The 27,862-nt window shown below is 34.1% G+C and overlaps 1 protein-coding gene across 1 annotated transcript in view; it reads left to right on the top strand.

Annotated features, from left to right (window-relative positions):
* Positions 1 to 323: 323 nt before the first annotated feature.
* The window catches only part of LOC117923586 (glycogen phosphorylase 1-like), a 33,892-nt gene continuing 6,353 nt past the window's right edge, over positions 324 to 27,862 (top strand). Inside the window, exons 1-17 of the mRNA XM_034841945.1 lie at positions 324 to 1,012; positions 1,831 to 1,945; positions 3,779 to 3,879; positions 10,655 to 10,746; positions 16,327 to 16,462; positions 16,600 to 16,668; positions 16,842 to 16,943; positions 17,417 to 17,515; positions 18,757 to 18,867; positions 19,071 to 19,277; positions 19,611 to 19,718; positions 25,150 to 25,245; positions 25,537 to 25,593; positions 26,137 to 26,283; positions 26,402 to 26,461; positions 26,582 to 26,686; positions 27,223 to 27,384. Of these exons, the coding sequence (XP_034697836.1) occupies positions 341 to 1,012; positions 1,831 to 1,945; positions 3,779 to 3,879; positions 10,655 to 10,746; positions 16,327 to 16,462; positions 16,600 to 16,668; positions 16,842 to 16,943; positions 17,417 to 17,515; positions 18,757 to 18,867; positions 19,071 to 19,277; positions 19,611 to 19,718; positions 25,150 to 25,245; positions 25,537 to 25,593; positions 26,137 to 26,283; positions 26,402 to 26,461; positions 26,582 to 26,686; positions 27,223 to 27,384 (2,439 nt within the window). The 5' untranslated portion in view covers positions 324 to 340. The remainder of the gene's footprint in view (positions 1,013 to 1,830; positions 1,946 to 3,778; positions 3,880 to 10,654; positions 10,747 to 16,326; positions 16,463 to 16,599; positions 16,669 to 16,841; positions 16,944 to 17,416; positions 17,516 to 18,756; positions 18,868 to 19,070; positions 19,278 to 19,610; positions 19,719 to 25,149; positions 25,246 to 25,536; positions 25,594 to 26,136; positions 26,284 to 26,401; positions 26,462 to 26,581; positions 26,687 to 27,222; positions 27,385 to 27,862) is intronic.

Below are 27,862 nucleotides of genomic sequence, written 5' to 3' on the forward strand. Positions count from 1 at the left end.
TGGGGTGAGTCATGATCCGATGCCGTCTAGTCTATAATAAGAGCGTACATCCTTTTTTATTTTTATATCATTGGTGAACTGATTGCGCGTGTCTTGCGTGGTATGATTCATGAACCAAAAATGGAGACCACACCATAACCCTAAGAGGGCGTTCTCTTCCTATCCTAACCCAAAATGGGAAGTCAGAGCCCGTTTTCGTACTTCCAAATCTCAATTTCAACTTTCGTCAACGCTTTAATGACGTAATCGGAGCCGTTCACAGGCCGCTACCGCTCAGCTCTCCCTTTTCATCTCTTATCTATATATGTTTTTATTCATTTGTTTCTTCTCTCTAACGGCAATGGCTACTATCTCCTCCCCTCTGCTTGTCTTTCATCACCGTCCATCCGACTTCTCTTCTCCACAATCACTCAATCTACACCGTCCATTCCCAGTTCAGTTGAAGCCACTTCCACGGTATTCTTTCATCTGCAACTCCTGGGTCGGACCCAAACCAGCAGGGCCCTCTACCGCCGATGTAAACTCCGCCACGGCGACGGTAACAGTCGACGCCGCCGTATCGACAGACTCCACATCATTCGTGATCCGCGCTCGTAACAAGATCGGCCTGCTCCAAGTCATCACCAGGGTTTTCAAGGTCCTTGGCCTCCACATTGACAAGGCTACCGTGGAATTCGAAGGCGATTTCTTTACCCAGAAGTTCTTCGTCACTGATTCTCATGGGAGGAAGATTGAGGATCAGGAAAATTTGGACCGTATCACGAAGGCGCTGTTGGAGGCGATCGACGGTGGCGGTGGATGGGGCACGGAGACGTCGGTGGGGCCGAGTACAAGAGGCATTGTGGTGAGAAGAGCTGGATTAGGGCCGAAGCCGCAGGCGGAGAGAATGTTTGCCTTGATGGATAGGTTTCTGTCGAATGATCCAGTCAGTCTTCAACAGGATATTTTGGATCACGTTGAGTACACAGTGGCCAGGTCGCGATTTAGTTTTGATGATTTTGAGGCCTATCAGGTGATTTTGGTTGAATTCTATCCTTCAATTTGAGCTCAAAATGTTAAAATTGTAATTCATGATGTGGACTTCGAAGCATAATTCCTTGTGGGTCCGAAACTATTTTTTTTCCTTGTTCTCTCTCAAAGAAGTGGAGGAATTTTAAAAACTTTTGCTATTAATTGGAAAAAATTTAAATTTTAAAATTCATATCCAAAAAGGAGTTCAAATTCAACCACGGTTACGTAGATATCTCTCCTTTTATAGAAGAGGAATTAGTGGCTTCTAAGTCTGTTCTAAATGTCACTAGCCTTTTGATCAGTTGTTGTGAGGGTCATGATGAATTTAAAGCAACTTCTGAAATTAAATGCTGCTTGCGAATACAAATTTGAAAAGTGACAATCTGGCAGCAATTGGGTCAAGAGTACAGTTTTTTCTGCAACCAGAAAATTAGAAAGGAAGAAAAAAAAGGGGAAGTTTGCTGGATTGGTACTAGTATGTATTTGTGATTAATCATTTACATTATATATGAAAATATAATGAATGTAGGTTTGGTAACACTGTCATGAATGTAGGTTTTGTTACACTTTTCCTTGTTTAGAAATAATGTTTTTCAGCATTTTCACGGCCTGATTTTAATTTTTGACAATCTCTTTTGTGGCTTGATGTCAATTGATATATTGGAAATTTTACTGTCTTTTAGATGAATGGCCTGGACTGATCTGCCAAAATGATATGAAATAAATAGGATTATCCAAACCTTTTGTTTGTATTCATTGTGTGTATATCTTTTTAGAGGTGACTTTATAAAGTTGATATTGATGCATTGGTATTTGTAGGCATTAGCACATAGTGTAAGAGATCGATTGATCGAGCGTTGGCATGATACTCAACAGTATATCAAGAGGAAAGACCCAAAGCGTCTATACTTCCTGTCTCTCGAGTTTCTTATGGGTATTTATATATCTCTATTGAAGTTCTTTTCTGGTAATCTTTGTGATTGTTTGTGGTCTGCTTCCTATATATTCTTCACAATGAGAAAGTTGAGTGCTTTTTCGGATACACTTCCTGTTTTCTATATTTTAAAGTAGAAAATACTAGTGACTCTTATAAAATAAAGTATGGACTTACTTTATGTCCTTAAAATTGCTTAAAAATTTTTAATTTATGGTAGTAAAATTTTTTAATACCCTAATTTATAATAGTTTTAAATGTCATTATCTTTTTAAGGTGAATCTTAAAGAGTACTTACATTTTAGATAGAATTGCAATTTTTTTTAAAAATTTTTAAAAACAGAAAATAGTAAGTGTATTAAAATTACCACTTAATTTTCCAACTTCTTATTATGAGCTAAATGTTCCGTCATTGTATCCTGTTATGTGCTCATCCCAAAATATAAATGATGTGTTTCTCTGAAGGTGTCACATCATTCTAATTTCTGTTTTTTATGAAGAGTGGCATCCAAAATGCTAGTTATGATTTTTGTCCTTGAATTACTTGTGCAGGGAGATATTAAGTTCAAATGTTTTGCTGATGTGAGATCCTAAAAACCATGGTTTAATACCTACAACTGAGTTAACAAAGATAGGCTTTTTCTAATTTTTTATAAGATGTGGCCTAGAAAAACCTTTATTGTTTTTAAAGACCATGATATACATTGTGAACCCAAATCCTATAAGCTTAAGCTTTTAGGAAAATTGGTTGTTCAACAATAGTAAACAGAGTTGACCTTTGATGCTTGGAGAGAAGGTTTAACATCTTTTTGTCCCCAGTTGGTTCATTATTGCAGAAAGTAGGACTGCATTTCATGGAACTCCAGAGAAGGCATGCCATATGAGCTCAACTAATTAAAATAAAGGGTAAAATGGAAATAAAATTATCAACTATCAGAATTAGCCAAGAATCAGTAACCTTATTAGTTTTACTTGTTCATGAGCAAAGAGCAAATAATGAAAAGATTGGCGAGTTTATTGACCTGATAAATGCCATTGCCATTTTTTTTAATAATGTCCACCTACATGATTCCTGACCAAGTGTCCAGATTGGAGGTCATTTTATTTTTACAAGTATTTTAGATCAGTTATGTGGCTGCATTGTTGAATCCTAATAGGGCTGATATATGATATATCTACTCACTAGAAAGGTAAAGCGGTCTTGATAGAGGTTCCATGGCCCAGTTTTCTTTCTTTCTCTTCTTTATTTTTTTTATTCTGTCCTCTACCTGGCACCGTCCTTCTACCTGCAATTACCAATGTCCTTCATGGGCTAATTTGCCATTTGAAATAAGGGACTACCGGTGTGCTTATTAGGCAAATGTTTTGCTTGGTATGAGTAAACATAACTTAGAATCACATCACCTTGGAGAACATTACCCTTTTTTGTCACTTAATTTTGTCTCTTAATTATGTCCTTAGTTGATTCACTCCTTTGGGCGACATTCAAGTTCTGATAATATCTATTTTCACGTTTTCTCTATATATGTATGCATTGATGCATGTGTTCACGCATGCATATATGCATATTCCTGGTATTTCTGTTCTAAAATTTCTATAAATTTTGATCAGGTGAGTTTTACGCCATAGGACTGTATATTTTGCATTATTACTTGAGCATATTTGTGATGTCTAATTGCTTTTCTACTTGGGTTCTGCTCCCCCTGGTTGTATCCTATTTTCTTGTGTCGGTATTTAGACACAATCACTGAGTGATTTCTTTCTTTCTTTTCTTCTAACCCTTTCTTTTGATGTTTTTTGTACTAAAGCATTCACTGGCATTTGGCATATCAGGCCGTTCCTTGTCAAATAGTGTTATAAACCTTGGAATCCGGGACCAGTGTGCAGATGCTTTAAGCCAGCTTGGCTTTGAATATGAAGTTTTGGCAGAGCAGGTAGCTGGATATTTGATTATTTCTTTTATTTGATGGGTAGGTGTGAGTATAGGCATGTATCTACATATAGAGGTACACATGTTACATTTTATTTCAGTATTCTCAGCTTCTTTCTTATTTTTCATTGTGAGGTGAAATTGTTCTTTAATTTAGTGAATTTACCAATGAGGATGTGAAGACAGATATAGTAATGTAATAGAAAACTAATTTCTACAACAAAATGTTGGGATGCTCTTTAATGTAGATTCTGCAGGTAGTTATTTTTCCAAATGTTGCTATATGTTTTTTCTTCCTTTATATAGGTGAAGATCATTATATAAAACATTTGCCAAAAATGGGGTGCCGAACCTAAGTACATTGGAAGTATATGGCAGGTGCCAATAGGTTAATGAGGAATAAAAATGAAAAGTGGAAGCCAACTGGCTAACATAATCCCAAACAGTCAATAAAATCCAGCAAGGACTTGGAGCTAACTCCAAGAGACTATCTAGACCAAAGGAAAAGGGCATAAATAAAAAGTTTCTAAGTGACTTATCTGAGGTTCTAAATCCTGGGAAGATCTATTATTATGATCTTCAGAAATGGTCCATAAGAGACATAAAGAGGCTGCCTTCTACACTTTCCTACACTTTTGCTGACAAAACTCTTGTCCCACCTAATACAATCTACATCATCGATTTGGGAAGGCCATAGGAGATAATGAAAAGAGAGAAAATGAGATGCCACACAACCTTATCTTTACCACAATGAATGAGAACATGATTAGCTATTCTTTCTTATTCATGCACAAACAACACAACTTGTTACCATTCATCCTTCCCTTTTAAATTGATTCATAGTTAGAATCTTTTCTCAACCAGCTTACCAAGCAAAGAATCTCACTTTCATTGGAACTCGTAAACTCCAAACTACCTTGATAAGAAAAGAAACTCTCTTCATTTTCTAAGGAGCAATAGAAAAAAAAATTTATCTAAGCACTTCTTATCCTTGGTACAACTTTTAGTATCCTATCCTCACCATCCTTTTTTTTTTTTTGATAAATAAACACCAAATTCATTAAACAATAAAAAACGCCCCAAGGATGCCACAAAGCACACAGGGAGTGTACAAATAGCGCCTAAAAGCACAAAAACTAGAAAAGAACCCTAACAACAACTTCCTCCCTTAACCAGAACCTAACCACTCAATAAAATCAAAGAAAGACAAAGAATCTATCTCTAAGTACTACTTTATCCAATAGTTTAAATTCCTAAGAAAGAAAATCTTCAAAAAAAGAGTAGAATGCTCCTCATTATTAAAATGTCCTGAGATTTCTTTCATTCCAGATTGTCCAAAAAATACATAAAGGAGTTGCTCTCTAAACCTTTTTTCTTTGTTTTCTTGCAAACGAGCTATGCCACTCTAATAAAGCCTCCTTAACTGTAGGAGATTGCACTCAATGGATACCAAAAAGACCAAACAACAACTTCCAGAGAATCCTAACTAATGAACAATGAAGGAGAATGTGATCTATGAATTGTTCATCTTCTTTGCAAAGAAAACACCTATTGACCAAAGACCATCTGTGTTTCTGAAGTTGATCTAATGTCAAAACTTTTCCCCACAAAGCCTCCCAAGCAAAAAAGTTAACTTTAGAAAGAACCCAAGACTTCAAAACTACCCGTGTTGGAAAAGAAACAACAACTCTCAGTTCCAAGACAACATAAAATTGCTTTATAGAGAACTTATTAATATCCGAATTCATCCACACCATCTTATCTTCCCTCTATCTATCAACTACCAATCCATGCAAACATAAAAATAAATCCACAACTTCATCCACCTCCCAATCATTTAAAGGTCGAGAAAAATAAGGATTCCAATGCCCTCTCTACCCTAACTGAACCCAAACATCCGTTACACAAAATTTTTTGATACAATTAAGGCAAATAAAGAGGGAAAAGAATCACATAATGATTCATCACCATACTACCTATTTGTTCAAAACTTCACCCTTCTCTCATTACCCACTGCAAAAGAAAAATGACCCAATAAAGTGTTTTGTTCCTTCATAATGGATTTCCAAAGCCCAACTCCATACCCATCTCTAACTTCACCAAACCACCACCCACCCTCCTCCTCTCCATATTTTCTCCTAATCACTCATGTCCAAAAGGCACCTCTTTCTATGGCAAACTTCCAAATCCATTTGCACAAAGGTGCCTCTTGAATCCCTCTTAAGGAATGACCCTACATTATCTAACTCCGAATCATGAAACTATCTCAAAAAGCAAGTGTTTCAATGCCTACCACAATTGGAATCATCCCAAATATTAGTGAAGAAATATGAGAAGGAAAAATTATTCTATTTTCCATTTCCTGAATAGAGAAGGAAATACACTACTATAAATAATTAAGTGGCGAAAATACCATCCCATTATTCACGGGAAATGACTACTAACTTACCTAGAAAGACTCACTAATTTTAGGAAGCAATTTGCCTATGAGATTAGATAACATGCTACCAGAATCTCCTTATTATAAAAAATATCAAACCAAATAAAGCCAACTAATTTTACAGTTGTAAAACTCTTAGAAATCAGAATAATAACTTAAAGATTTCCGCACTCCTCCTCAAGTTGGGTTATAGATGTTGATTGAGCCCACCTTGGTATTCAAATACTTGAAGTTGATCCTCGATAGAGCTTTAGTGAGGATATTTTCTATTTGAAGGCATGTTGGTGTGTACAGCAGGTGAATTATCCTCTCCTCTATTTTTTCCTTTATGAAGTGACGATCTATCTCCACATGTTTCGTCCTGTTATGATGAATTAGGGTCTTAGCAATGCTTTTGGCAAATTGGTTGTTGCAAAACATCCTCGTAGGTTTCCCAACTAAGATTCTCAATTCTCTTAGTACTCTTTTCAGTCATATTCCTTCACACATGCCATGTGTCATGGCTCTAAACTCAGATTTTGTACTACCTGAAAATGCTTTGGAACATGTGTAGGGAACATTAGTGATCTAGTAACCTCTGGAAAATGTTTTTGTTTTTTCCTCAACAACCCCATTTTGTCGAGGAGTATCAATACAAGAACTTTGATGTACTATGCCCTGACTTGCGAAATAATCACCAAGGATTGATTTGAAGTCCTCTTTTGGATTGTTAATTTTTAACACCTGTATTTTGGTTTGAAATTGATTTTGAATCATATTGTTGAAATTTTTAGAAATTTGACTAGCTTCTAATTTTTCTTTCATGAGAAATTGCCATGTAATCCTAGTGTGATCATCAATAAAAGATATAAACCATCAAGTTCTAGTGATATTTTTAATCCGAGAATCCTCCCCTACATCACTATGGATCTTTGAGAAAGGACAAGACATTTTGTATGGCTGATTAGGATAGAAATTATAGGCATGTTTGGAAAATTGACAATTTTTTTAAAAAATTTGGACTTTTATTATTGAATAATGAAGGAAAAAGTTTCTTAAGGTATAAGAAATTTAGATGACCTAACCTATAGTGCTACAACATGACTATAGTATCATCATCAGAATTATCAACTGAAAAAGAGCTTTTATGAAACTGAATTTTTGATGCAACATAATTTGCCTTAGGAGTTTGTCCTTCAAGCAAATCATCGACTTTAAGGAGATAGAGCCGTAAACACATCTTAGCACTGCTAATCGTCTTCCCCAAATCGAAGTCCTGAAATTCACAAGAGTAGGGGAAAAATTTAGTAACATGATTGAGTTCTCGAGTGAATTTGCTAATAGACAATAAATTATAGTCCAAATTTGGAACTAAGAGAACAAAATCCAAGATCAAATTCTTTGAAATAATAATAAAGCCTGTATCAACCACCTTTGAGAGAGATCCATCTACTATCTTGATAGTGAAAATTTCATGGCTTGGACTATATTTATGGAAAATATTAACATTTCTAGTCATATGGTCTGATGCTCCTAAGTTCACAATCCATGGACTCATCTTTTCTCTTTTAACATTTAAGGCATTTAAAAAATTACCTATCTATGCCAAAGACTCAGTTCCAATTATAGAGGTGACAAAAGGTTGTTGTGACCGACCGAACATCTTTTTGCAGAAGTTCCAATTGTTTTTTGCTGAGGTGTGGCGTTCTCATAATTTGAGACTAGATTTCCATGACTTTCTTTGTCATTAGAAGAACTACAATTCACTTGATTTTTGTTTGTAAGAAGTTTCTCCCAAACTATCCCAATAGTACTAGTCTTTCTCTGCTACTCTCCTAGCGTCGCAAGAAATTTACAGCCCACAAATTTGTTTCTTGTGTGGTGCTAAGTCCCCACTTAGTCAACCCTAAAACATTTGAACAAAGTTTTTGAAATCTTTAAGAACAACACAAAGATTAAATTGGAGAAGCAATTGAAAGCGTCATTCAACCACCAATTCTTAACTAAATCATGGAAGCTTTTCACTTTAAATCATACATTTTTCTCACATAACCTCTATCAAGCAAAGTATGCCAATAATCCCACATTGGTCTTGCCACCAAGCTTTGCACCCTGTGGCAGAGCCAAGAATTTTTCTTAGGGTGGCAAACATCATAATAACCATGAATGAATTTTAAAATAATTAGTGATAACCTTGTTATTGTTTAGTAAATTATGTAATTTTGGACTTTAATCATGAATAAATACAATGTCTCAAAATACCAATATGTGTGTATATATATATATATATATGTATATACTATTAAAAACATTCAAAGGAATTTTTCAAAAGAATTAAAAACTAGTAAGAAAATTAAAAAATCTCTCTAGTCAATTTTCAATTATTTTAATAATTTTTTTAGTAAAAAGAATTTTAAAATAATTCAATTTTTTTTTCCAAAATAACTAAATATAAGTTAGTTGAAAAGTGATGACATTTTTTTATATTAAATTATGCATAATTTAAAGTATTTTATTAAATCATGTTATCTTCTGTAATTTAAACTAAACACAAATTCTCTTAATGTAAATAATTAAAAAAAAATTTATCAAAAATTAAATGACATGTAATTTAATATAATTATGTTGTTTAGTTGTTAATTAGTTTTTATTTAATTAAATTTCAAAAATAACAAATTTTAAAATTTTCAAAATTAAAATCAAAGACAACCATACATTAAGAAATTAATTTAATAGATATCAAATAAAAATTAATAAAAAATAAATTAGGATAATGGTTGCATGAGAAGAAAAAATATGAAATTAAAATAAAAGAAATTTTGAATATTAAATAGAGTTTGTGAAAATTTCTATTTACTTTTTTAATTTTATTGGAATCCTAATATATCATTAGCACTTTAAAGATAAGTGTTATTTATTTAGTTAATTAACATTTAATTTGTTAGTTTTTTTTGTGTGTCTAGGCCTGCCTTAGATCCGCCAGTGTTTGCACCACATTAGAGAAGTGGTTCTCTTAATCCCCTAAAATAAGGAGCTACTTTAACCTTGACATACAACTCCTCTCTAACCTACCACTCAAAGTGGGGGGCGATGGGAGGAAATATGCCCCCCCTTGAGCCTGCCTTAGATCTGTCAATGTTTACACTACATTAGAGAAGTGGTTCTCCTAATCCCTTAAAATAATGAGCTACATAAGCTTGGATATACAATTCTTCTCTAATCCACAACTCAAAGTGAAAGAACCTCTCGTCAAAAGAAAATCTAGAAGATTAAGACCTCGTTTGGTAAATATTTTTGAAAATAGTTTTGAAAAACAATTTTTGAGAATAGTTTTTGAAAATTGTTATTTGATGTTTTGTAGAACAAAAGTCTATTTGAGAAGGTGAAATGTTTTTAACTTAAGTTTTAATGTTTTTAAATATGTTTTAAAAATAATTTTTATATCTGATGCTTTATTTTTAATCATTCTACATGTTTGTATATATATATATTTTTTAAAGCAACCCTTAGAAAACAAGTGAAAATAACTTAAAATAATTAAAAGGCTTCTCTCTTATATCCCCCAAGTGCACCAAGGGTCATTCCTATGCCCCATTAACCTCTTATATCCCCTAATTCTTCCTAAAAGGCTTCTCTCTCCCTCTTGGCATCGGGCCATACACCCTAGAGAGCATCTAGGCAAAGTTACACATGATGACATCAGGCTATACACCTCGGAAAGCATCTTTTAGGTAAAACTTCAGAAGTGGAAAACTCCTCACTTGTTCATCATCCTTATTATGTGTTTATGTGTGGTTTTTTCCCTTTATTTTTGCATTGATTGAGAGGAGTTTAATCCCAAAACATATATTCTCGATGATCTAAAAAGGCAACACTATTATGATTTTAGATTGTAATTTAAGTCTTCTAAAACGCATGCTTATTAATTTCTTTATTGAGTAGAATAAATTAAACTTGGGTTGAGGTTTAGAACCTTATGAATGTGTACTTGACATTTTGGTTTTTCTCTTCCACTCTACAATTTCACTTCTACAACAGGTGCAGCTAATCTAGCACATACTTGTTTGTTTGACAAATGAAACATCTATTGTTGGCTTCCTTCTTTCCACAAATTGATCCTTTGTGGTATTTTTTAAGAGAATCTATTAACTTTGTTGGGTGGATGTTTGCTGGACTTTTGAATAAGTATTTTAATGTAGTCTTACTCATAACAAGAGATGATTCCTAATAAGCTTTTACAAGAAATCTAAAGTTTGAGTAGTTCTTTGATGATGGAAATTAAATGCTTTCATTTTCTTATTTACACTCAAATGGCCATTACTTGTTTTCTTTACCCCTTTATTTGTTGTTTTGTTTGAAGGAAGGGGATGCTGCTCTTGGTAATGGTGGTCTAGCTCGCCTTTCAGCATGTCAAATGGATTCCTTGGCAACACTAGACTATCCAGCATGGGGGTATGACTACATTTTTTTTTTTTCATTTTTGATTGATGTATGGTTCAGTTGAACTTCTACTGTTTTAAAGCAATTTCCTTTTGCAAATCTTTATCTTTAGGCTTCACTATTCTTGGTTCATGGTATTAGTAGTTTTACATAATAACAAATTGCTGGAGGTATGTTGGGTTCCTTATATATATGTTTCCAAGTGCCATGTGAATCAAATGTGGATGCACATAGGGTTAGGGGGGTATATATTTATATATATATATATAGATATATATGTTTCCAAGTGCCATGTGAATCAAATGTGGATGCACATAGGGGTTAGGGGGGTCATGTTGCCTTTCTTGAAATAATTTTAAACAAAAATACATATAACTAGATTGAGCATGGTTCTTGGAAATTGGTAACAAAGCTTGCCTCAAACCTAGAGCTTGAAATAGCTGTTTAAATGGGTTAAATATTTAGAAATTTCAAAAATAAAGAAAATTTGCTTAATGCTTTTCCCATTGCTTAGATAAAACCTCTTTCTCAAAAAAAAAAAAAAACAAAAACAAAAAAGGAGAAGGGTAAAATAATTTCGAAATTAAGAGCCCTGTACCTTACCTTATGTTTATTTATTTTTCTAGAAATGCCTACACACACACACACGCGCGCGCGCGAAAAACCTTCTGAAATATTTTTTTTTATTTCTTATTAATTCATTTATTTGTGAATACTATTTCTGTTTTTTGATATTGTTGTTAATCATGCTATGGATAAAAAGATATAATTGATAGAGTTTTAAATTAAATCAAATTTCTTATCTATCTAATATTTTTATCAACAAGATAACTTTATCTAGAAAAAAAAAATAAACATGTAACATGATAATTGTACAATAATAGCAATCCATATCTTCAACATTTTCCCTCAAGTTGATGCATAGACATTAATCAAGCCTACCATGGACAAAGCACTTTGCCATAAAGTTCTAGAAAGGGCTTTTGTGAATACATCAACCAACTAAATGTAGAGCAAATATAAGGAGTAGAAATTTCTTGAGCTAGTATTTTTCAAGGAACTAAGTGATAATTAATCTCTACATGTTTCATTCATCTGTCTGTTTGATTGTCACAATGCATAAGGGAAGGAAATGTGATGCAAGACCACATACACTTCCAAAAGTCTAAGCTAATGGGAACTAAAGATAGTCCCACATATAAGGCCCAACCAATGTTGGTAAGAAGCGGATGTGGGACATTGGACTTCTGTCCGTCCTACATCAAGATGAAACTGGAAAAACCAATTCAACTACCAATTTTCAAAGCTAAATCAATTCACTACATGTGTGGGCCATGGCTTTATATTCAACATTAGCACTACTACAAGCAACCATGAACTGTTTTTTGGTAGGCCATGTTATCAAGTTACCTCCCACAAATATAAAATCCTCTATTAGATCTTCTATCACCCAATGAACGAGCCCAATTTGCATTTGAATAGATAAAAATATTTAGGTGACTTTTGTTTTAGAACAAAATTCCTTTCCTTGAAGCATTCTTTATATAACGAAAAATTTGTTTAGCTGTTTCTCACACATAAATTAGTTGACAAGACTAATTGAATGGGCTAGATCAAGTCAACTAATAGTGAGATGAATTAGTTTACAACCTTACTTCGATAGAGAAGAGGATTAGACAAAAAAGTGCCACTACCCATAAATAATTTATTTTTTTAATTTTTTTAATTCTATATCAATAGGTATATTATTTGATTGACATCTAAGAAAACTTGTCTGTTTTATAAATCCATAGCATACTTTTGTTGACAAAAGAAAATACCTTTCTTGGAGAAAAAGACTTCCATCCTAAGGAAGTATTTAAGGTGGCCAAGATCTTTTACCTTAAAGTGCTCTTTAAGAAATTCTTAAGAGCAAGAATGCCATGCGAGTCATCTCTAGTGATAACAACATTATAAAGATTATATTTTAAAGTAAATACCCTTTTGCAACCATGGGTGTTTTCCTACATATATTAACTTGAGAGTATGATTTTTCTGAGAGCTTCCATTTCCTTATTCATTGTTTGTTTCCAGGGAGGTAAAGTAAGAGCTTTTTTGTAGAAGGGAATGTAAAAGGAGAAAGATGGAAAGAATAAAAGGTATAGAATTTACTTGTAAAAAAAAAATAAATAAATAAAAGGTATAGAATCATTTTCCTTAATTTTTTGCCTATACAGAGACTCACATGTATATACAAAAAATCCTAGCACCTAAATTAGGAACTTTCTTAACTCAATTACAACAAATCCCTTTGACCACGGGATTGCCTAATTCTCTCTACAAAATCACGACTTCCTTAATTTCATTCTTTCACACCCCCCCTTAGGTTGTTGAATAGATGTTTTCCATTTCCAACTTGGATACACTTACTTGAAACTTTGTATTGCTTAAACCTTTTCTGAGTATATTTGTAAGTTAGTGGTTAGTAGGTACATAAGAAGTACAAATGAATCCACTATCTAATTTCTCTTTGATAAAATGCCTGTCTATTTTTATGTGTTTCGTTCAATTGTGTTGCACCAGATTATATGCAATACTGATTGTAGATTTATTGTTATAGTAAAGTCTCATTGGCCCATCCCATTTAATCTTCAAGTCTTCCAAAATGATCTTCAACCATAGTAGTTCACAAACTCGTTGGGCCATTGCATGAAATTTTGCTTTTGCACTGGACTCTACCACCAAACTTTATTTTTTACTTTTCCATGTCACCAAATTCCCACAAGGTGCAATACCCAATAGTCGATCTTCTATCAACCACAGATCCAACATAATTTGCATTTGTGTATGCTTCAAGTACTAGTCCCGTGCTTCATTTAAATAGAAGGCCTTTTCTTGGAGACCCCTTAAGGTACTATAGCACTCGGTTGTGCATGAACCTCTTTTGGATTGTGCATGAACTGATTAATCACATTCACAACATGTGCTATATCTAATCTTGTGTGAGAAATAAATGAGTCTTCCTACTAGATGTTGATGCATCTCTCTATTTATCGCAGTATCTTCCTTAATCTTTCCAAGCTTATGATTAGGATCTATTGGTGTGCTTATTGGTTTGCACACCAACTTCCCTGTTTCCTTGAGAAAGTTTGTTACATATTTTTGCTAAGAAATAAAAATTCCCTACTTAGAATGTGCAACCTCAATTCCTAGGAAGTATTTCAATCTTCCTAACTCTTTGATCTCAAATTCCATGGTCAAACATTGTCTCAAGGTCTGTTTCTCTAGTTCATCATTTCCCGTCATGATGATGTCATCTACATATAAAAATTCCCTACTTAGAATGTGCAACCTCAATTCCTAGGATGTGCAACCTCATTTCCCGTCATGATGTGTAAGAAAAAAAAATTCCCTACTTAGAATGTGCAACCTCAATTCCTAGGAAGTATTTCAATCTTCCTAACTCTTTAATCTCAAATTCCTTGGTCAAACATTGTCTCAAGGTCTGTTTCTCTAGTTCATCATTTCCCGTCATGATGATGTCATCTACATATAAAAATTCCCTACTTAGAATGTGCAACCTCAATTCCTAGGATGTGCAACCTCATTTCCCGTCATGATGTGTAAGAAAAAAAAAATTCCCTACTTAGAATGTGCAACCTCAATTCCTAGGAAGTATTTCAATCTTCCTAACTCTTTAATCTCAAATTCCTTGGTCAAACATTGTCTCAAGGTCTGTTTCTCTAGTTCATCATTTCCCGTCATGATGATGTCATCTACATATAAAAATTCCCTACTTAGAATGTGCAACCTCAATTCCTAGGAAGTATTTCAATCTTCCTAACTCTTTAATCTCAAATTCCTTGGTCAAACATTGTCTCAAGGTCTGTTTCTCTAGTTCATCATTTCCCGTCATGATGATTTCATCTACATATACCAAAAGAGTTGTAACTCCCTTTATGTAGATAATTATGAGTTATTTTTATCTTATTCTTTAGTTAGTATTTTATTTGTTAGGCGTTCAAAATAAATAAGGTTATCCGAACATGACTTAGAGTTAGGATTTTTATTCTGTTTTCGAATTGTTCTTTGTAGTTATCCATGTCCCTAGTTTTCAGGAGAAGTGTTTGCTGATTAGTTGCAGCAAGGGCCTATTTATTTCTGTTGTATTCCACAAGTTTAATTCAATAAAGTCTATGTGTTAAAGACTTTACCCTAAATTTGAATGCTTAATGAACAACATATGATATCCCTGACTTTGTTTGTATCTCATGTTTTTTCATCACTTTTGCAAACCTTCCAAACCTATATCCCATGTTCTTCATTACTTTTGAAAACCTTCCAAACCACACCCTTGGATACTGTTTCAACCTGTATAGAGCTTTTTTCAAATGGTGTTGCAACTTTTCCTTGAATATAGTCCCTCTTTCCTATGCCCAATATAAATTTTTGGGCTGCTCTAAACCATTGCATATAATTTTTTGAATTGAGAAACATAGTTGTAGTTCTGTGACTTGGATTGTCATTTTACTAAAAAATTTATTATCAAAATTACCAATGCATTCTTTTATTTCAGATATGGCAGCCATTAGCCCATTACTACTCGAAATAAATGACCACTAAAAAAATTTACAGCAGCACTTATCTGTATTTTTGACACCCAAAATTTCAAGATCATATCATAAAAGCCTCAACGAAGAAAAAATAGGTTGAAGACTGGGCAACCATCAACATCAACATACTATAAACAAGTTGCTACCATTTCAACGATCAACAACCACCAGCATCAGCTGACTGATGTTGATTTACATCAGCAATGCACATTAGACTACCTTGAAATGAGAATCAGATATGGAGGATGGAAGAAAGAAATAAGAGAGGAAATGAGGAGAGTAAGAAGATGAATAATGGATATGAAAAGAAGAGAAGTAGCCAACCAGAATCAGACCTGGATTACCTCTGATACCATGTTTTTAATCATGGTTGTGAAGAAAAAAATCCAGTCAACCATTTATTATTGTAGTTGGTTGGAAACTCCTTCTATTTAGAAGAGAATTACAGAGTTCTAGATTATATAAAAAAACCTTTCTATCTATCTCATAACTTTATCTATAAATAAAATAAAAGAAGGGTAAGCATGTAACAAGGTAATCATATATCCATAGCCAAAAAACAAGAATATTAGAGTAGCAGTTTAGTCAACTCCTGAAAGCAACCAGAAAAACCTAAAATTGCAACTCCCTCTCTTGCTTTCTTCTGAATATCAGTAAAATGCTGATTGCATGAAAATAACTGAAGAACATGAAAACTAACAAAATGAAAGATATCAAAACTGTTTTTTGCCCTCTCTTTGTCAAGATGCTATAGTTTTTTAAACAATAGGAAAGAAGGCACACACTTCCTGTATGATAAGGCGATAAGCTGATACAGTGGCCAATTTTGCTAACTAAGATTTTTTTAGTTTCTTGTATGATTACTATTAGAAATGAAACCCATTTATAATTTCAGTAGATTCAGACTCTTATTTATCCAGAACTAGTCTTTGTTTACCAATTGCTTTTTCCTATGGGGGTGTTAACTAATATTGGCAGAATTGCATCATTCATTTTGCAGTTATGGACTACGCTACCAGTATGGGTTGTTCCGTCAGGTCATACTGGATGGATTTCAACATGAACAGCCTGATTATTGGTTAAATTTTGGAAACCCATGGGAGATAGAGCGGGTTCATGTATCATATCCAGTGAAGGTTTGCGAGTATTTTCCCTTTCTGTTTCTATTAAATACTTCAATGTTTACTGTTTGTTTCATTCATTGTTGTCTGTTTTTTATATTTTCTAAATTCTATTTGTTTTCTGCCATTCTGTATTATGTCCGATGGATAAGTTCTATGGGACTGTTGAAGAGGAAACTTTGAATGGAAAAAGTTGTAAAGTTTGGTTACCTGGAGAAACGGTGAGAAAATAATTTCTTTCATATTTTAAAGCAACTGTTGACCCAAGAAAAAAAAAACAAAAGTTAGTTTAATTTTGCATAGTACATCACTAGGGTGCATTATCTAAATGAGAAACATTGTTATATCAATAGCTAAACGTTTATTTCATCTTTATAGCTCTCCTCATTGGCAGGTCGAAGCTGTAGCTTATGATAATCCAATACCTGGTTACGGAACAAGGAATACAATTAATCTCCGCCTTTGGGCTGCTAAGCCAGATGGTCAATATGATATGGTAACTTTAAGCATACACTTTTCCATGTCACTAATCTAAGACTACATCCCCATCTCAATCCTTTACCACTTGAGCTAGGCCACTTGAGCTAGGCCACTAGAGCTCATGTATTTCTTTGCTTCATATTACATACTGCTTAAGAAAGGTACGAAGATGCCATATGTCTAATTGTTTAACAGGTGAATGCTATATTTTATAGTAGTTAAAGGTTTGCAGTCCATAATTAACCTTCTATTCTTAGTACTAAATTTAACTCAACCAAGCTTTGTATCCTGCCTAATTAGGTTGAGCTATGTCAATGCTTTCTCATGCTTCAGCTCTATCAGGGATCAGGTTTCCTATTACAAGTGATTTTTGCAATCATCACCAAACGAAGAGTCAAACGATCTTGTTCCAAATTTTTTTAGGTTTTCTCATTTGCTATAGATAAATAAATACTTCACAATCTTACTTTGTGCATATTTCATTTTCAGGAATCATATAATACTGGAGATTATATCAATGCTGTTGTTAATAGACAAAGAGCTGAAACTATAAGCTGTGTTTTGTACCCTGATGACCGTTCTTATCAGGTATGTGCTCCTTTAATTTTTTCAATATATATTAGGTATAATAATATTCTTTCCATTTGGTATTTGTACATGCTTCATTGTAGTAATTATTTCAAAGGCTGCATGGTTTTTGTTGAGAACTCAATGGAGTTTGATGAATGGAGATAGTTCTGATTGCTTCTGGTAGAAGATTGAAAATTTAGTGACATGCACTCTTTTGTTTGACTTCCCTTTTTCTTTTTTAACATTTTGGTTTATTTTTGTTGAAAAAAATTCTATAGAAGTTATACTGTAGAGGGATGTAATTCTTAAAACACTTATGTGTGGCATGTGCTTAGTCTCAAGTAATCAGACACTTTGTTCTGTATATTTTCCTAAGCTGCACTGACCTAATATTTCTCCCCCATATGCCTTTCGAAGTCCTTATTTTCAGTCACAAAGAATGATATTTTTCATCTTATTAACTCTACTACACTGTCAATGATCTTCTCCAAATATGTCTGAATACCTTATCCTTCAGTACTGCTGCATTTATTATGTAATCTGGGTCTTCTTAAAATTGCTCAATGTGTTTCTTTTGTTATTCTGGTACTTCCTCCCACTGTCCTCGACATTTTCATTTCAACTGGAAGTTATCTTAGGAACTTATCTTTTCTTGGTTAAACATTCTATCGAGATAGTGCCATTGCTCCTATTGGTATTTTTCTTAAATTTGTTTATATTAGAATGCGAGAGACAAAATCTGAGTAAAAATTTCTCTGGTTCAGCCACCCTGCTCCATCTTCTTAATCATACAGCTATAAAATGTAGTTCTTTTTGAAAGTTTTTGCCTATTTAATTTGGTTTTACAGTAGGCACTCTTTGATTATGAAGTTTAATTTGATTCCTGACATAGATATGTTTCATCTTTTCCTTTATTCTTTTTGTTGAATTTGTTCATTCTCCTTGTCTCTCTCCATCAATTCTAGCTCTTAAGTTGTTGTCCATTACTTTTGTCACATTACATTAATTCTCCACCCTGCCCTACAATAAAGCTGCAAAAACATGTTATAAAAATAGTAATGACATCAAGTGCATGCCTCTTTATGACATATATGGTGGTTTTATTATTACTACAATTATTATCTTTGGTTTGTTGGAGTTGTTATTATTATTATTAATATTTTGTCATGCATTAGTTTTGTTCTTTCCCTTCCAGTAAAGCTCCATCATTTCCAACTCCAGCTATATATTATCCATTTCTTTTAGTTGCTGTCTTTCAGGGAAAGGAACTGAGGTTGAAACAACACTATTTCTTTGTCTCAGCATCCTTACAAGACATCATTCGAAGGTTCAAAGATGGTCACAATAACTTTGATGATTTCCCAGAGAAGGTTATCATATATGAAACTTGCACACATTCTACTGAAAGATGAACTACCTGGCCTTATGCCCATTTAACATATGACAGTCCGATGAAAGGGAAAATTTTCTGCCTATTATAAATTTCCCCCACTATTGTAGTTTGTTTTTCTATGATCCAACTTTTCTACTTCTATTCCATTGACCTAAAGTATGTTCCTAATTTCTTGTCCAGGTTGCACTGCAGTTGAATGATACTCACCCATCTCTTGCAGTAGTTGAGGTCATGAGAGTGCTTGTTGATGAAGAACATTTAGGTTGGGACCAGGCATGGAACATTGTATGCAGAATTTTCTCATTTACAACTCACACAGTATTACCTGAAGCGCTAGAGAAAATCCCTGTTGATCTCCTAGGCAGTCTTCTCCCACGCCACTTACAAGTGCGTTTCAGCGTTTTTTTTATTTTTTTATTGAAATTTCTGCAATTTATTTTCTTTGTGAATTCATTTTCCCACCTTCTGTAAAATATTGAAAAGGCAAATAAAAGAAAAGGGAATGAGTAGTAGGTGATGAAAATGCTGAATTAATTCATGGGATAGTGCATCTGCCCTCTGAAGGTTGTGTCTTGCCTTTCAAGTATTGTATTAGTAATGGTCTTCTGCAGCATTATTTAAATTGGTTCATGTATTTTTATAATTCGTCAAACAAGTTTTCTGAATTATTCTAATTTCTTTACATTTTCATGAGATTTTATAAAATGGTCTATTTTTCAGATTATATATGACATAAACTTTAATTTCATGGAGGAGTTGAAGAACAGAATTGGTCTAGACTTCAACCGGTTGTCTCAGATGTCAATTGTGGAGGAAGGTGCTGTAAAGGTATTCAAGAAGGCATATCCTGAAATTGCTTTTGTTTGATATTTCATATTATACTTGAGTATTTTCTACATTGAAGTATAACCTTAACTAATAGTAGGGAGTAGCTGAGAAAGATAGTGTGAATAGTGCACAATGAGAGTTCATCTGAAGTCTGTGTATAATATATGTGGGTGTTAACTATGTGGGTTTCTAATTAACTGTTTCAATCCACAGGTCTTTGTGTGTTTAGCACATAATATTGGGCTCAAACTTGTCACTCCACAGATCTTTGCTTCTCTTCCAGGAGGCCACTGATCTGAAAGTGTGGCCCAAGGATTAGATTCTCTGGTTAAAATTGAGAATGGTTTGTTTGTGCCTTTTTTCTCTTTCTGGACACCCCTACACCACCCAACAACACGCCTCCCATTCTCACTCGTTATCGTTTTTTAGTCTCATATATTTTTTCTTCCTTTCCCATGTATTCCTCTTTCCCTAAGAAAACTTTCTTCTTTAAAGAAATTCTGCCTTTTCATCTTCTAAGTTACTTGCCGTTTTGACCACCCAATCACGTAGATCCAGTTTCTATATTTCCATTTTTTTAATCATATGGAAAAGCTTTGAATTATATTTTGCATATTCATAAGCATGCCTAACTATTGATTTATGGAAAATAATCTATGAATGAAAATCATAGATACTGTAAATTGTATTCCTCAAATATCCTTGAAAATACTAAACTATTTGAGAGTAACGCATACATTCCTTGATTGTTTTCTTTTATAACATGCATAACTTTTCATCCACTCAAATTTATTTTTGAAATTTTCTGACATGCATAAAAAATTCTAAAAGTTTGTCTTTCTCTGTGGCTTCTATCAATATGGTGGTATGTGTATTTCATTTCCAAATTTCAAGTTTCTCTTGATTCTGAATGTTTTCTGAATCCTAAAAGTATCACAGTGGTTCATGATCTCTAGGTGTTAATTCAGGATATATGATTAAATTTCTTAATGTTTGATAGATTGGAATGTTTGCCATGTGATTACAATTTACGATCACGTCATTTAAAGAAAGCTTTTGTGTGATGTGTGTCCTTTGTGAAATCACTCTTAGACCATACATTAAGATATTGGCAGTTTGAGGAAAAGAAAAAGTGGATTAAAGATCAAACTGACAAAAGGAGATTACTTCATAGGTTTAGTGTTTCATTGTCTGTCCCTTACCCCTAACACCGAAAAAAGGAAAAAAAGAATTGAAATAAAAAATATAGGAAAGGTAGAAAAAAGAAGAAGCAGCTGCTAAAAGAATCTAAAAGGTAATCAATGCAACTTACTAGCACAATTATATTTTAAACAAAGGACAATATTTCTTGTTTTCTGTGTGTACGTGCATGTTTGTACAAAGTATGAGCCCATTAGAGGGATTTTCTTTTCTTTGTCTATACAAAATTTTCGTTATTTGAGTCCTAGATGTACAAGCTGATCCATCCATTGATATCTATAATGATGCAAGTATAATGTGTTCCTACTCTATTGATTTCTTTCTCATTTCATACAGTGATGGGGTAATTAAAAGAGATGGATCTAGAAAATCTCCTACAAAAGCTACAAGCGCATTGGTGTTGCTGAATGAAAACTTTATTCTAGAAATTTTTTGTTTTTTGAAATTAAAATAACAAATACATAAAAATGTTCGACTATTTTAGGAGCTATATTCTAGGAGAATTAGTTGTGATAAGTCTAGTTGGTAGGCCTACAAATCATGGATAGTTATCTCCCATTTTAAATTAGTTTTCTATTCAGATTAGGATAACTATTGTAACAAATCCTAGTTTTATACGTCTGTAAAGTCTATATATATTTTGTTCAGTTGAATTCATTTTTTTCATATCAACAAAAATTAATTTTTTCCCCAACCTGTTTTCATGGTATCTGAGCTGCCTCTGATCCTAGGCATCTATTATTCGATTTTCTTCTTAAACTATCTGTGTAATCATGTTGGGAGTTACTGGAGAAGAGAAATCCAGGAACAATTCTAAACAGCCCTCAATGGTTGATTCAACGATTTGTTCATGAAATCCTGTCATTTCATATCATAACCCACAAGCTGAATGGACAGAATTATTTATGATGGTCCCAATCCATAAAGATGCTTGTTCATGGGAAAAGGAAGTTTGGATATCTCATTGGTTCGACAAAGCCACCTAAATGGAAGGATGAGATGCATTTCACATATGGGAAGCAGAGAACTCCATGGTTATGGCATAGTTGGTCAATTTAGTGAACCCAATATTTGCAAAACATACCTTTTCTCATCATTGGCAAAAGAGATCTTGGATGTTGCTACTAAGACCTATTCAGACGTGGGAAACTTAGCTCAGATATTGGAGATTAGAACTCAAATTTGTGAGATTAAACAAGGGAGGCAAAGCATGACCAAATATCGCAGTGTGTTAAAGGGTCTATGGCAGGAATGAGACTAGTCCTATGATGTTGAATGGGAGTGCATCAATGATAGTGCTCAGTACAACAGGATGCTTGATAAAGAGAGGGTTTTTAGTTCCTCGCAGGCCTTATCTTAGAATTAGACGAAGCCAGGGTGAAAGTTGTTGGCAAGGAACCTCTTTGTTCTATATGTGAAATGTTTGCCTATATTAGGAGGGAAACAAGTAGGTAGAATGTGATGAAAGAACAATCAGGTTTATGAACCAGTCCAAAAACAACTCAAATCCCACACTCTCTTGCTCTCTAGCCTAGTAAGGTAACTTCTTGACAACCCCAAGTGTTCATTCCGGAAATAAAACTCTCTGGATCATTGATTAAAGAGCAATAGATCATATGACCAATCTTTCAAATTTGTTTTTGTCATATATTCCATGGGCTGTCAAGTGTGTTTTTTCTGGGATATTCACTTACTCAAAAAGGGTATAAGTACTATGATCTTGCATCTAAGAAGTTGTTTGTCACCTTTGTTTCACATTCCCTGAAAACAAATCTTTTTTAACATAAACTTCTTTTCAGCAAGAGAATTCTATGGAAGATCGGTTTTGGGAAACTCTTCTTGTGCTTATTGTCTCTCGAGTGTCCAACATGAACTGCCACCCTCATCTTCATCTCCCAACTTTTTGGTGCTACAAACTATGATTGAAAGCCAGGTTGTAGATAAAGTCCCAACTCCTTGAGCTTTGTGTCTATTCTAGGCTGCTTAATAAAAAAAGGATAGAACATGTGCATCCTCCATGAGTGCAAAGTCATGACTTGGATCCAAATGCTACAGAAATGGAAGTTACAGGTATCTTTGTCCACAATAGTGCATCCATTCCTATAAAAATAAATGACCTTGATGTGCCTATTGCTCTTAGAAAAGGGACTTGGTCAAGTACTCTTCATCCCATTTCAAAGTTTGTATCTTACCACAGCTTGTCATCTTTTTACCAAACCCTTACTTCTAACCTTTCTAGTGTAGAAATTCCTAATCTGTACACAAAGCTCTAAAGATTCTAGTATGGAGAGAGGCAGTCCTAGAGGAGATGAGGGCACTTGAAAAAGATGACACTTGATAATTAATGGAGAGACCAAAAGGGAGGACTCTCATAGGATGCAAGTGGATATTTATCATCAAATGCAAGGATGATGGGACTTATAGGATTGATCACCAAGAAACTTTTGCTCTTATAGCTAATATGAAGACGGTTAGAATACTACTTTCACTTGCAGCCAACCTAGGATGGTCACTCCATCCTATAGATGTTAAGAATGCATTCCTCAATGGGAACTCAAAGAGGAGATGTACGTGCAACTACCACCAGGTTTTGAGGGGCATTATGGAAGAAAAAAAGCAGGCAGACTTAGGAGATTTTTATATGGCCTAAAACAGTCACCTAGGGCCTAGTTTGATAGATTTTCAAAGTCCATTCGAAGTTCAGGATATTCACAAAGCTAAGTTGACCACACCATGTTCTTTAAGAACTCAGTTAAGGGTAAGATCACTATCCTTATGTATATGTGGATGGCATTATATTGATCAGAAATAATGAAGTGGAAATCATAGAACTCAAGAAAGTACTTGCTAAGGAATTTGAATCTTGATCTTTTGAGATAGTTTCTAGGCTTGGAGTTGGCTCTATCTAGCAAGGATATTGCAGTCTAACAAAGAAAGTACACACTTGATCTGCTAAAAGTAGGCATGATAGGATGTAAACCTGGTGATGTTTCCATTAATGCCAATCACAAAATTGGGTTGTTCAAGAAAGGGAAAGCAGTTGAGAGAGATTGTACCAAAATTGGTGAGTTAATCTATTTTTCACATACTAAGCCAGATATGGTTTTTTCAATTAGTTGTGAGCCACTATATGCACTCATCGAGTGAAGAACACATGGAGGCAATATACAAGATCCTAAAATACTTAAAGAGGACACCAAGGAGAGGATTGCTTTTCCAAAAAAGGGAACAGTTACTTGTGGAAGCCTTCATGGATGCGCTAACAGGGTAGGTTCCATTAGTGATAGGAGGTCAACCTCAAGTTTTTGCACATTTGTTAGAGGAAACCTTGTGAGTTGGAGAAGTAAGAAGCAAGCCATTATTGCTAGAAGTAGAGCAGAAGCTGGGTTCAGAGTTGTGGCACATGGGGTGTGTAACCTTCTTTGGCTAAAAAAACTACTAGAAAAATTAAAGATAAAGACAAAGACTTTGATGACACCATATTGTGGTAACAAGATGACAATAAACATAGTTCATAATCTAGTACAACGTGACAAGACAAAACATATAGAAATTGATTGACACTTCATAGAGGAGAAGCTAGAAAATGGACTAATTTGTAAGCCTTTCATTCCAACAAAGGAGTAGTTGGCTCACATATTCACCAAAGGACAACCTAAACTGGCATTTGAGTCTTTGACTAACAAATTGGGTGATTGATATCTTTGAACCAGCTTGAGGGGGAGTGTCAAAATGTTTGATTGTTTCAAGAGCTATTTTCTAGGAGAATTAGTTGTGATAAGTCTAGTTGGTAGGCCTAAATATCATGGATAGTTATCTCCTATTTTAAATTAGTTTTCTATTTAGATTAAGATAACTATTGTAACAATTCCTATTTCTATACGGTCGTAAAGTCTATATATATTTTGTACATATCAATTTTCAGAATATGTTTGAGCACTTGTCATCAGATTGTTATCAGTTGGTCAGCGCCTACATTTTTTTGAAAGGGCATAAACCAACACCTAAGCATATCCTAAAAAATTGTTTAGAAATATTCTATCAAGCAATTTCATTTTTTTCCTTTTTTTGAAAACAGAAAACATCTTTGTTTTCATTACCATGCAGGCCATACAGTTTATTTTTTAATCTTTTTTGGAGTATTATATCCTTAGGTTCTCATCTTCATTGCCTGGTGGTGAATTGCAAAAGTAGTACAAAATTGATACTTAATTCCCATTTGATTTGACAGAGCATTCGAATGGCAAACCTGTCAATTGTTTGTTCTCATACTGTGAATGGTGTTTCCAGGATGCATTCAGAGTTATTAAAAACACGAGTTTTCAAGGTAATTCATCAAGGAACATTGGTTTATCCCATTTTCTTCATTGTTTTTTTTCTGCTTATGACTAAAATTAAATTGTTCTACTTTGGGATGCGCTTTTGAATAATTTGAACTTCATTATCTCAGACACAATTATGTACAAATTTCTCTCTCTCTCTCTCTCTCTCTCTATATATATATATATAGAGAGAGAGAGAGAGAGAGAGAGAAGCCATCTTTTTGCTTCTTATGGTTTTCTTTTGCCTGCTGAAGAGATAGTTCTCCGATCTGACACTTTGTAGAGGTTCTTTGCAGGATTTTTATGAACTGTGGCCACACAAATTCCAGTATAAGACAAATGGGGTAACTCAGGTGAAAGCACCTAGTATCTTTAATCTGCATGTGATCAAATTGGCTATACTGCTGTTGTTTAAGTTTAATGACAGAAGAATAGTGAAATCCACAATTGAAAGATACGTTGACCTGCATGGTCCTGTAGTTAACTCTAAATCTCTAATTGCAATGTAAATGCACTTAGAGGAATAAATGTTCCCTCCTCAAGGCTGCAGTGTGTGAAGTCTCTATGAGCATTCAATGGGAACTCCTTGCTCTGATCTGATGAACTTTCCTGGTGCTAACTTCTTGACAATCTTTTAGCAACGTGTTGCTCATCTGCTTCTGTTATTGGCAACAACCTCAATCAAAGTCCAACATAAAGGAATTTGATGCTCCAATATTTCCTGAATCGGTTTGATATATGGGCAAACTATATCGCTTGTGTCGCTAAAAATTAAGAACCGTCCTTTTGCTTCAGCAATGCATCTGAGATTTATTACTGAAGACAAATCAGATATAGAAAGTCGTTACTTGTGTGTCATGAAGTGTTTTTAACTTTCCAAACATGCTATTTCTCAGCGTCGCTGGATTGTGGTGAGCAATCCTAGTTTATGTGCTCTTATCTCAAAATGGCTTGGAACAGAAGCTTGGATCCGTGACATTGACCTCTTAATCGGGTTGCAAGAATTTGCAGCAGATGCTGATCTACATCAAGAATGGAAGATGGTACTTTTCAGCTTTGATATGCATCCAATTGCTCTGGAGACAGTAATTCTTTTTTTAACTGTCTGGTCATGTATTATACTGATTTTTTACTTTTGATGTGTTAAATTCTCTGTTGTAGGTCAGAAAGGTTAATAAAATGAGGCTCGCAGAATACATTGAAGCAATGAGTGGTGTGAAGGTTTGATTAAAAACATTTTCCTATTATTAAATCTTCCATGTGGCTTCATTCCTTGTTTTTCTAATCTTATGGGAACTTCCTTGTGAACTTATCCCAGAAATGGATCACCTTCAATTGCAGGTCAGTTTGGATGCAATGTTTGATGTGCAAATAAAGCGAATACACGAGTACAAAAGACAATTGCTTAATATACTCAGCATTATCCATCGATATGACTGCATAAAGGTATTTTGAATTATGTTTCAAGTTACAAGATTTATCTTCTGATTTCAAAAGAAATTTGAATTTATTATACTCATAATTCAACTCAGCAAAGCCTTAATCCCAACAACTTTGGATCAGTTATATGCATTCTTCTATGTCATTCAGTTCTATCTAGAGCTGTATCCAGTTATTATGGAACAACCCAGTCCTTTTTGGGTAAAAGCAACAGATGCCTTCACAAAAGTAGACTACCTAGCTACATGTTCAGAAGTCTGAAACTTCAGTCCCATTGCTAGTCCTTTCTTTAACATATTTTTATCACTGTAAACTAACTACTTTTAGTTAGCATTTGGGATTTTGTTTATCCAGAGTTATGGTTTGGATGAAATTCCGAAGCACCCGAAAACCAGTGTTTTTAAATCCACACGAGATTATGTAATGTTGCAACAATGCCTATTCTAATGAAATATGAACTTTAAAATACCAATCATAAATTTTACTAGGCTTATACGACTTATATAGGCTTTTATTTGAAATATTCACTTATTTTGTGACAGAATATGGAGAAGACTCAGAGAAGGAAAGTTGTACCTCGTGTCTGCATAGTTGGAGGGAAAGCTGCTCCTGGTTATGAAGTTGCTAAAAAGATTATCAAACTTTGTCATGCTGTAGCAGAGAAAATTAATAATGATGCTGACGTTGGAGATCTTCTCAAATTGGTAAAAGGCATTTATGTGTGGGCATGCATTCTGACATGCGTACTATCTAATTTATCTCCTAGAATTGGACTCAGTCCTCCCAAAACAGAAATACTTACAAAAATGAAGGAACACAAAAGGAACCTATGGGGCATATGCTCTAAGCTCTAGGATATTATTAATCCACCACCAATCTTCCTTGACCATTCTTGCTCATGTAGAGACCACTGCCATTTTTGAATGGTTCTTTGTATTGAACAGTAAAAGCCACCCAAAGAGAAAATGTCTAATCCATTCTGCAAGCCCACAACCAGACAAGGAGATACATTTAAGGATCCTTTTCCAGAAGCATTGCCAGGAAATGTTTTTGAATGAGTTCACATCCCAGTATGAGAGTTGTAAAGAGTTTTTCTTTTATAGGTATTATGAGAGTTGTAAGAGTTGGGAAAAACCCATTGAAATAAAATGCACATGGATGTAATAAAGGTTGATTTGATGA

This window comes from Vitis riparia, chromosome 10 (assembly GCF_004353265.1).
Source record: "Vitis riparia cultivar Riparia Gloire de Montpellier isolate 1030 chromosome 10, EGFV_Vit.rip_1.0, whole genome shotgun sequence".
Lineage (NCBI taxonomy): Eukaryota > Viridiplantae > Streptophyta > Magnoliopsida > Vitales > Vitaceae > Vitis > Vitis riparia.